The sequence below is a fragment of the Arabidopsis lyrata genome (genome assembly GCF_000004255.2).
Source record: "Arabidopsis lyrata subsp. lyrata unplaced genomic scaffold ARALYscaffold_7, whole genome shotgun sequence".
In the NCBI taxonomy this organism is placed as follows: Eukaryota; Viridiplantae; Streptophyta; class Magnoliopsida; order Brassicales; family Brassicaceae; genus Arabidopsis; species Arabidopsis lyrata.
Genome location: NW_003302549.1, coordinates 10,207,118 through 10,218,127, shown reverse-complemented (window position 1 = coordinate 10,218,127; position 11,010 = coordinate 10,207,118). Strand labels below are relative to the sequence as shown.

Here is an 11,010-nt window from a genome sequence, read left to right as displayed (position 1 = left end):
TTCTTCTTATTTTCTTATCCTGTTTGATTCTAAACACTCTTTATAGAAGTTCTCTTTATTTATGTTCCTCAGTTAAGTATTTAAATTATACGGAATTGAGTTTTCTTTTCCAGGTTCAACATTTGATACAGTACATTATAATTTATATACTACAATATATATCAACAAAACAACAAAATAATCTATATTTACTAAAACTTTATTACAATACATTTCTTAAAATACGAAATCCCGCACGTATGTGCGGGTCATGATCTAGTATCATAATGTTCAAAAAGCATTCTTAATTTCTATATGAACAATTTATTCATATACTCCCTCCGTTCTTTTATAAGTGATGTTTTAGAAAAATACACATCGATTAAGAAATCATTTAATTTTTGTTTATTTCTAAACTAAAACATCATTTATTATCTAATCAATCAACAAAAAAATAATCTACAGAATATAAATTGTCAAAACTAATAAAAAGTAATTAATTTTGCATTGAAAACTGAAAACATCAAATATATATATATATATATATATATTTTTTTTGTAAACTAAAAAAAAAAAACATCATTTATTTAAGAACAAAATTAGAAGCTTAAAACATCATTTATTAAAGAACGGAGAGAGTATATGAACAAGAACATGTTCGCATTTAAGAAAACATTAGCTGGCCAACTATGTACCAATATTTAATCGTTACGATATTACTTTCATTTTCAACAAAATAATTAGTCAAGTTTCGTGAAGTGATTGGGTTAATATACAAAAATCCCTTTGACAAATATATATATATATATATACACGAAAATCATAATTTTCTAAGAGTTTGGTCCATTTTCAACAGCGATTGGTCGTTGTTTATCTTTTTGTTTCTTTTTTGTTCCCCTGTCATTATTTATCAACCTTTCATGGATTGATGATTATCCAATAACATATTTAATCCAGTCAGAAATTAATATGGTCCCATCACCTCGATCGTCTATATTATGTAGTATGTCTAATTGTCTAAACATAATATATATCATTTGCTAATTAATTTATGTTAACAATCAATGTTAATTTTGGCCACTCTTCAAAACCAAAGAGAATTGCTCATAAGAACAACACAAGAACACAAGTTTCTTAGACAACTTTTCTTCTCCCCTTTCATTAATCGACATTAGTCTTTAAATAGAGAAACAACATGGAAACTACAATTACGGAAGTTGGAAGAGTGGGGAATATATATGCTCCTAGTTTAGAGGAGAAAACTATTTCTTCCTCAATTAATAAAATAAACAATTCTAATTAATATCCTAATAGATTTGCTCTCATCAATTTAGCGTATCTATTCTCGAATGCATATATAATAAGTATTGATCTGTATTTACACAATATATACTATATACTAATCAATTTAGTGCTTCTTCTACCATACATAGTTTGATTAGGAAGATTAAAGGACAATTAATTATGCATTAGACCAATGAAGACATAAATGGTGTAATGCTGATACTCTTATAAGCTGCGTAAGTTTTAATGTAAATCACAAGACAAAGATTAAAGTTATAGAAATAAAACAATTATATGAGGACGAAAAATAATATTCTCTTAAGTTTACGGATGTTAGCAACTTGTAACATTCGTATCAGTGAATATACAGAAACATTCCATGTGGGTTGTTCCAAGAAACACCATCAACTAACATTATTATGTAAATCCAGTTAAGCTAATCACATGATTATTACTACATAATTAACACAAAAAATGTTATACGAATATATACTTTATAACTTAACGATTAGACGAGTGTGATCATTTCCCTCGACTTGGCCATTTATTCAACTAGATCGGTTTAATACTTTAATTCATAATGGAAGATTTTGGTGTTACCAAATTAAGATTCTAGACAACTAGCAAATTTAAAGCCTTTTGATGGTGGCTAAATTTTAATTCGAGTGTATATAAATATTAAGATTGAATTTTTTTGTCGGCCAAATTTTAAATTAACTTGCTGTCTGTTGGTTCTAACTTCCTTTTTTTTTCTTTTCTTTTTTTTTTTGGGGGGGACAAAGTTCTAACTTCTAAAACAAATTATATAATTGTTTGTTTACATAATTGTTACAGAAATTTAATCTAAATAACTAAATAAGAGATGGTGGAATGATAGAATTTTTATGTTTATTAAAATCGTAAATTATTGTAGAGTAGCTGAAAATTTAATTATTTATAAATGATTGTACTGGTAAAGAGTGAATCGCAAAATGATTTTGTATGTTCTAGTATTGATTAGCAATGAGCTATAGTTTAAGTTGTTTTTTTTAATCTATAAGACTCAATTATACCAAATATAGAGTACAATTCTAATCATAGATCCTGTTTGACTTAAAGGAGAAGTTAAAATATTTAAATAAATTTTCTGGCCCCTATTGGCATTAGTTTTACTAATCCAGATCCATGATTACGGAAAGATATAGGTCATCCGTGTTGATATCAAAACATTATTAGACTATAATATGTAAAGACATAAAGCACTATCCAACGGAATATTATATATGACAACAAAATAGCTCTGATGACATTGATAATTATAGTCTTATAGTTATAGACATGATTAATATATATGAAGTGCATATTTTTTTTGGTTGACAAAAATAGTAAGTTCAATCGGTTGATGTTAAACAAACAAAGATGTCCAATCAGTTTAAACTTTAAACGATGGAATTTTTTTGCGTTTTAACGTAGAATCTGGTTTGAAATTCTTGATCTTGCAGAAAAAGATGTAACTGTAATTTGAACCAACAGCTTAAACATGTATCGTCGGATTTCTTGTTTTCCTTTGATATATTTGGGAATTTGAATATGGGCTGATGAGCCAAGTTTGAAATGTGGGTCGAACTAGAAAACCGATTGGGCTTTAGGAATTTAATATTTTTAATTTTATTTTTGTCCAAATAATTTGTCTATTCTTCCCCATTTTTTAAGTCCATACATGAAAAGTAAAACTCAAAAAACCAACCATTTTCACGTCAATTAAATACTTAGTACCTTTTTTTTTTCAATTTAGTTGGATATATATAAAATCCCACTATAAATTTGTGAAATCACAATTCACACATAATAACCCGTAGCTAATTTGGTCAAAATAAGAAAATTCAATCTTCGTCCCCATCATCAGAAACAACAACATGAGTAAGAGTAATCACTGATCATACGATCATCAATACCAGTTCGTTGTCCACCAATATCAGTTATTCAACATGATAGCATCATGATTGATGCCCATTGCCCCATACATATCTAATATCTATACAGGGGCGGAGGGAGAGAAGATTCATAGGGGTCAATTGACCCGGTGAAATTTTTAAAAATAGTTGAATTTTTATATATAAAAAACTATTGACCCCAATCCAATAAAAATATTGACCCCTATAAAAAAAATTTATGTTACAAACCCAATAATTACACTGTACTTATAGATAATATTAACCTAATAAAATTTATTTTAAGTAAATCTACTACAATTAAACCTATTAATATAAAGTAATATAATATTTTAACATTTATTTTGACCTGATCTAAAAACGTTTTACATTCTTCTTCTTTCTTCTTTGTGTTTTTAATCAATATTTGATTGTGTGATGGTGGAAATAATAAAACATCTTTCACATTTTTTAGTATATCGACTTATGAAGCTACCTTTTATGCATCTTTTAGAAAGAAAAAAATATTTTGACCCCGATGAATAGATTTTCTGGCTCCGCCACTGTATCTATATAGTTCTAGTTTTCTAGAGGTAACGAAGAGAATATGTAATTCGTAATGAATGGGACAGGTAAGAGTCAACATAAGTTACCATATATAACGGTGCAGAAACATTTATGGTGTAGAGGACCATATATATAACGATGTATTTTAATATTGAGTGGTCCTTCTCAATGCAATTTAATAATTTAATTACACCGTTATGCATGTGATTCTGCATGCATGGACAGGTATCTTACTATTCATACGTACACCATTAAATTAGTACACACTCAGTATACTACAGTACTAGCTAAGTAGCTAGTCTCTCTCTCTCAATAATATATATATGAATAAGAAATGCTGGTTAGGCTATCCGAAAAAATAAAAGACATGCATGTTGATTAGTTTATATTCGAATATATATATGTGTGTGTGTTTGTGTTTGTGTAAAATTTAAAATTTACAGTTAAGAAAGTCCAACATCTTCAAAAGGGTACCATGAATTTATTGGAGTTACATGGTACCAGAAGTGGATTCACCTCAAACATGTTAAGAAAATTCGCCAAGATATTACGAGTAACCAAAAAAATATTATAAATATGTATCACTAATTATACCGACTTTATTTGTTCGATCGGTCGCATACATGGGTCGATCTTCCAGTTTCAAAGACATTTAGACTTGATCTTGTGATACAATGGGTGATAGATTTGATCCCGAAATATTCTGATTAGTTGTTTAGCACATACGTAACTATTTAAGTCTTTATTATTCAATATTTGTGAGATTTTAAGTGCATCACTGATGATAGTAGGTACGTAACACAACACTGCACGGAATTAATTTTCATATAACATTAATTTCATAAATGGACGTCTTTTTACACATATGTGGACGTACAACAACACATTATACAACACAACAAAGCCACTGAAACATTTTACTAGCTAATTATGATTAAATACAATTCTTAATTACGTAGATTTGTTGATATTAATAAATTACCGGAATAGAAAAATATGGATCTACCACAGCCATAGTGTTACTCTCAACGTAAGTATCACAACAAAACTCATTGTAAAACGCTCTTGCCCTCCTTAATATATGGCTTATGGAACATTTCATGTACCACAACAAGCTTTGTCGAGCAACGTCACGCCTCAGATCTCCGTATTTGCTCGCGGTTATCGACTTACCATCTTTGCAGTAGTCGGAGATTGAGACCTTCCCGTGTTCTTGTTGATTCGTCTCCTCGTCTTTTAAGGACTGATCTTCAATAAACAGTAGTGGATTAGTAAGAGGGTGTGAATTTGTCTTATTGTGATAGATTTCTGTTAGCGTTTTGCCAGAAAAGACGTTGGTCAGCATGTTTTCGCTTTTGGATTTGGATGGTTTGGGTTTGTTTCGACTGCATCGACGAGATTTTGAGGTTGAAATCAGGGTTTTAGGGCGGTGGATTTGAGTGAGGATGACGAATTTAGTAGCCATAAGACTATATATGAGAGAGATTGATTTATAGTATGAAGTGATTGTTTTGTGGACTGCTTTTTCACTCCTTGCTTAACATATTTATATGCACACATCTATACATACACATTACATATATGTTAGCGTATAAGTCCTAACACGAAACTAAATATTTTGAATTTTTTGATAAAACAAAATTTTTGGGCCGATTGATGGGTACATCTTAAAAGTGGAAACTAAAGAGATTATTTTGCTTAACCGTCCAATGTTTATAAAGTTTCATTTGGAGATTTCGCAATCTTTCGTTGTATATTGCCAAACAATTAAAAGGCGAAAGCTAAAAGAATACCTAAATCATGGATCGTTTTCTTCTGATCGTGATATTTATGATATTTTTAAAAATACTTCGAATATTCTTTTGTATATGGCAAAACTTACGAGTTAACAAATTAACAAAGTCCAGAACATACTCTAGCAAATGAAAATCCAAAAAAAAAAAAAAAAAAAAATTGAAAACGCATATATAGTTAGCTAATCCATCGATAAGACGATTAACTTCCATATATACATGAGATATACTGACTATATAATCATAAATTAACATTTTCCAAAAAGTTTATTGGCTCCATAGTGATATTTTTTTTGGTTTTGATTATAAGAAAACAAAAGAGATGCAATTTGCAAGTCCGTACTGTACGGAATATGGCTCCTACATAAATTATTCTCTAGAACATAGTATGATCGTATGGTCAGTGTTGCTCGATCTCAATTGGTTAAAAAAAAAGGGGGCCATGAAAGCTGGATGAAAATGATATGTACCTCCACTAAACGAGTGACTTTACCTCTTCCACTTCACACAAATTTTCTTACAAGTTAAATAAGGAATGTACATTAGTTTTCATGATCTACAGTACACATTAAAAAAAAATATAAAAATGAGAAATAAAAATAAGGAAGAAACCCAGAATCTATGGAACTGAAAAATGGAATTTAGCTGTAGGAATCAAATGGTGTTAGAAATAAGAATGGTCCATACCCACGTGCATGGGAACTGTTTGGTATCGATATGTTTCATTTGTTGTACTTTCCACTAAAAGGCGGTGATCTTATGAATCTTCATGTTTCAGAGATCCCGTTTTTTCGGGTAATTGACTCAATTTACCAAATCTCTAATCGCAAAACTCTGATTTGGTAATGGATAAGCAATCTGTGACCATAAGTATTGTATCTTCTAGACAGAATATGAGAAATCAAGTTAATTTATCTATCTAAACCAGATTGAATATCTGAAAGTTCTCAAATGATGCTCACAGAGACCCCTTAAAAATGCATAATCGATCTATATCTTAAGCAGGTGAAACTTTAGTGAGACCTAATATTATCAGGTTTCATATTGGCTTTTTACAATCTTCTCAAAACGATCTCTGTGTAGGGTATATCTTGAATACGATAAGTAAAAACAATAAGCATGAACAGTGTAAGTATTTTTTTTTTTTTCTCTCTTTCTACTATTTTATGTACATCAAAAACATTATTTTTCCACCTACAGTATTTAAGAGAAAATTAACAATTTTTAAAAGAATCGTATACAAGAAGAAATTCATCCCACCGAAAGTCTTTACTCGGCGGTGAATGCTGTCGAATTAGTTGAAACCGTAATAAAATGTTACCTTTCATATCAATCCACTAATCTCCGGGGGCAAAAATTCTGCACGTCTGAGGAAATTTTCCCCAGCGACGTGTCATGCATGAATTAGTTCTAAACTACTCCGATGAAAACTCGCTTAAGATCTCTGAAGCACAAAAGATAGATAAAGAATGTGAAAGATCAATACTTTGGGCCAAACAGAGAGTAAGAGAAGAAGAACTATAGAGTGGAGTTTGAAGGAGTATTTACATTTATATGACCTGTAAATAGAAGAGCCACCTATTGATCCACTCTCATAGCTCCCATGGATATCCATGTGTAAACTTTTAATTGACTGTCCAGGATGTGTGTATCTTTCATTCAATCTGCTAAAAGGGTGTATTGGAATCAGTAAACAGTATCAAGAGATTCTTTAAAACAAACAGTATCAAAGAATCCTAGTGGTCTCAGCATAGAACTTGTAAGCGGTAATATATTAAAGGCACAAAGCTGTATATACATTAGTGTACCTGTATAATCTTTTCAGGACTGCTGTATGAAGTGCCTTCTCTGATCCAGAATCTATCATATGGCTTTGATCTTGTGGCACTCAATCATAAACCTGACGAGCACCAGTAATGTGGATTTGTAAATCATAAACCCATATAGCCTATGATGCTAAAAGCAACAACTTTCTCCCCAAAATTGAAGAAGGCCGAAGCTGTTAAGTGAATGTGGCTGGAGAATCAAGTAGAACACATTCACCTCCTTGTAAGATGCAATGGACCATATGCATTCACCCATCCTAACGTGTTCCTACTCTAAGAAGAAGACGCATATCCCGGGCGTGAATAAGACCATCAAAACTGAGAACGCCACTGAATACCAATTTGCCAACCGCAAGGATAGGATGCACAACTATAGTACAAATCAGAACAATATACATTAATAAACTGAAGCAACCAGAGCAACTAATAGAAAATTGAGAACCAGAATAGAAACCTTTTCTTCTACTTATTCATCAGTTACAGAATGAGTTTGTTCCATCCTTCAATGATTGCTGCATAATTTTCTTCATCAGAGCCTTTAAAAGCTTGCAAAACACCTCCCTGCTTAAGATATCCGTATATAAATTCTTTGTATGTGATACTATCTGGTACAATTCCTTTTTCCCTCATCTCATGTAGAAGCCTAGAAGCTTCTGTAACATTCCCATCTCTAGCATACCCACCAATCATCACAGTGTAGGTAATCTTGTTTGGGTGTACGTTCTTTGAATGCATCTCACGCAGAAGACATTCAACTTTGACCATCTGACCCAATTTACCATATCCATCAATAAGGGCTGTATAATGAAAGACATTCGGTTCCAAACCCTCCATCCTCATCTCCTCGAGGAGGAGTTTTGCCTCCTCAACACGGCTAATGATCGACATCCCCTTTATTAGTGAAGTATATGTAGCAGAATTAGGTGAAATTCCTTTGTGTTTCATATCTTCACGGAGTTCCAAGGCCATCGAAAGCCTTCCGCTTCTACAGTACGCTCCGATTAGATGATTGTAAACAACAGTATTTGGCTGCAGGTTATTGCTCATCATCTCATCAAACAGTTTCTGACCCTCTTCTGTTCTTTCAGCTTTACAACATCCATCTATCATCACCGAATATGTATAAACATCTGGAATCATGCCATTCCGTTTACAATCACCCCAGAACTGTATGGCCTCCTCAACTTTATTCATATTCAACAGCCCGCGAATTAATATGCTATAAGTATAATTGTCAGGCTTAAGTCCTTTCTTAACCATTTCATCCATGAACATAAAAGCTTCATCTAATTTCTTATTTCCGCAACATCCAGAAATCAACGTGTTATAGGAAACTCTATCCATAACAAAGCCACGCCCTAATATCTCCTTTTGAATCCTAAAACCTTCTTCCAGCTTCCCTGCTTCACAGAGTCCATGAAGCAAAGCATTTGAAGTCTTCGTGTCTACTAGGAAACCTTTATTTAGAAATTTAAGCCAAAGTTCTACTGCCTTTGAGTGTTTCCCATGCTTACAGAGACCAGAAATCAATGTAGTAAGTAATCCACCACCAGGACTCATGTTACGTAGTAGCATCTCTCCAACAAAACGAAGTGCTGAGTCAAACATATGATGACTGCACAACAAGCAAATCACAGATGTAAAGGAGCCCTGATTTACATTAAAACCAATCGACAGCATTTCCTTCAGGAGACGCTCCGCAATATCTGCTTGACCGCTCTTGCAGTATCCCTTTATGAGAGTATTATACGTCGACGATGTGAGAGACAACCCTTTCGAAACCATGAGATCCTTTATCTCAATAGCTTTGTTCAAACTTCCAGCCTCAATTAAACTATCAATCAGATTATTATATACAATAACATTAGGAGGAAACCCTTTCTCTGTCATTTCCTTCAAGACACAATAAGCATCACCAATCCTCTTAGCCTTGGTCAAACCCTTGACAAGAATACTATAAGTGATAAGAGTTGGTTCCACACCTCTTTCTACCATCTTTTCTTTAAACATAAATGCCTCATCATACCTTCCACTCATCCCAAGCCCATCAATAACAGTATTGTAGGTAACAACGTTTGGTACAACACCCGCTTCTTCCATTTTTGAGAACAACTCAATGGCCTCCTCAACTTTACCTCCCTTGCAAAACGCATTAATCGCTGTAGTGAACAAGTAAACATCCGGAGAAACCCCTTTGCAAACAACATGAAAAGCTTCACAACACTTCTGAAACTCAGTAGCTCTCACTAAAGAAGTCAGCAAAATATTGCAAGTCGTCTTAGAAGGAAACATACCCTTGTTTGCAAGAACAGGAAATACATCAAGAGCTAAATAACAACCATCACGCTTGAACTGAGTGCAATAAACTTCAATCAACAAATCTGACATTTTCCTTCTGATTTCTTCATCAAAACACAAACTCAAACTCGCCATTGCATCCGCAATCGCAACTCTACTATCTCTCAAACCACCATTACCACAAGGCAAAACCGGTACATTCCCATTGATCAAACGAATCAAAACTACCCTAGCAGGGGACGACAGATTCGCATCAAGCAATAAACCTATCAATAAACAATAAGAACGGAGACTAAAGGAGAAACTAAATGAATCAGAAGCTAATCGGAAGAAATCCAAAGCCGTCTTGGGATTCACTTTGAATCGAAACTCAGGAAACAACCTATCGAATTCATGAGGCGATAAAACAGTTATCAGTTGTTTACATTGCTCGTAATCTAGAGATCTCTTCGACAAAACTGAAGATAACCGTTCGTGTAAATGCCGATCAGAGGAAATCTCTTCCGATTTATCCAGCCGATGAACGCACTGTTGCAGGTATCGAGTTGTATGGAAGCTTTTTCGAGCTTTCGCTATGGATTTCAAGCGGCGAGTGAATAAGTAGCTTGTGCGAGAGAGTCTCCTCAAATCCATTGGTGAGAAAGAGAAGAAATGTGAGGAAGTCATTTGTGAAGAGATCTTAGGGAAATAGAGAAGAGCCGCCATTGATCAATGTCGAAGAAGAATTGAAGATGGTGTTGAGCCACGCCATCGGAGAGAGAGACGGAGAAATTCTGGAGAGAGGAGGCGATGTGGGCAAAAACCCAGGGTTCAGACTTGGGGGACACGAACGGGGTCGACAAAATTGGGCCTTTTATGGGCCCGTGATTTTTAATGATTGGGCTGAAAGCTACAACACTGTAGCCCAATATCAAACTTGTAATGTTTTCCGGTTTTTTTTTTTCATACAAAAATTTCGTTTTTATTTTTGTTTTTCATCATATTGTTGTGTTTTTTTTTGGTAAAAATATTATTGTTGTGTTTTATTAAAATGCAATCACTTGTTTAAAAAGAAGTATAGAGACGTAATCAGATGGAGACATCGTAAGAAACAAAAGAATTGTAGAATAACGTAGCTAGAAATTGTCAACAATGCGTTCATAGAAAAACAATTTAAACAATGAAAATTGTGTCTAAACAAAATCTTTGATTTGGTGCGTAGATGACCCACGCATTGTAACTTTAATTTAAGTCAAGATAATATTAATATATAATGTCATGTTATCACTGTTTAGAATCAACTTTTAGCTTATGATTCACGTGGAAACAAGATTATTCAGAGATTTCATCTACTATATATAGTATAACATTTGT

The 11,010-nt window shown here is 33.0% G+C and overlaps 2 protein-coding genes across 5 annotated transcripts; both read right to left on the bottom strand.

Moving 5' to 3' along the window:
• Nucleotides 1-4,549: 4,549 nt before the first annotated feature.
• LOC9304009 lies at nt 4,550-5,330 on the bottom strand. The gene has a single exon (XM_021019161.1). The coding sequence runs from the start codon at nt 5,203-5,205 to the stop codon at nt 4,711-4,713; it is 495 nt and encodes a 164-aa protein (XP_020874820.1). The 5' UTR covers nt 5,206-5,330; the 3' UTR covers nt 4,550-4,710.
• Nucleotides 5,331-6,653: 1,323 nt separating this feature from the next.
• On the bottom strand, nt 6,654-10,513 carry LOC9306059 (pentatricopeptide repeat-containing protein At4g19440, chloroplastic). 4 transcript variants are annotated; one of them, XM_021019158.1, is made up of 5 exons: nt 7,814-10,513; nt 7,577-7,729; nt 7,342-7,433; nt 7,082-7,197; nt 6,654-6,977 (listed from the first exon to the last, which is right to left on the bottom strand). In XM_021019158.1, exon 1 carries the CDS (start codon nt 10,360-10,362, stop codon nt 7,837-7,839), a length of 2,526 nt encoding a protein of 841 aa, XP_020874817.1. In that variant the 5' UTR covers nt 10,363-10,513; the 3' UTR covers nt 6,654-6,977; nt 7,082-7,197; nt 7,342-7,433; nt 7,577-7,729; nt 7,814-7,836. The 4 variants fall into 4 exon arrangements, with proteins under 4 accessions (XP_020874817.1, XP_020874818.1, XP_020874816.1 ...); XM_021019159.1 differs by having other exon boundaries at nt 7,082-7,200; nt 7,342-7,729; XM_021019157.1 differs by having other exon boundaries at nt 7,342-7,729.
• Between the last annotated feature and the right edge of the window lie 497 nt (nt 10,514-11,010).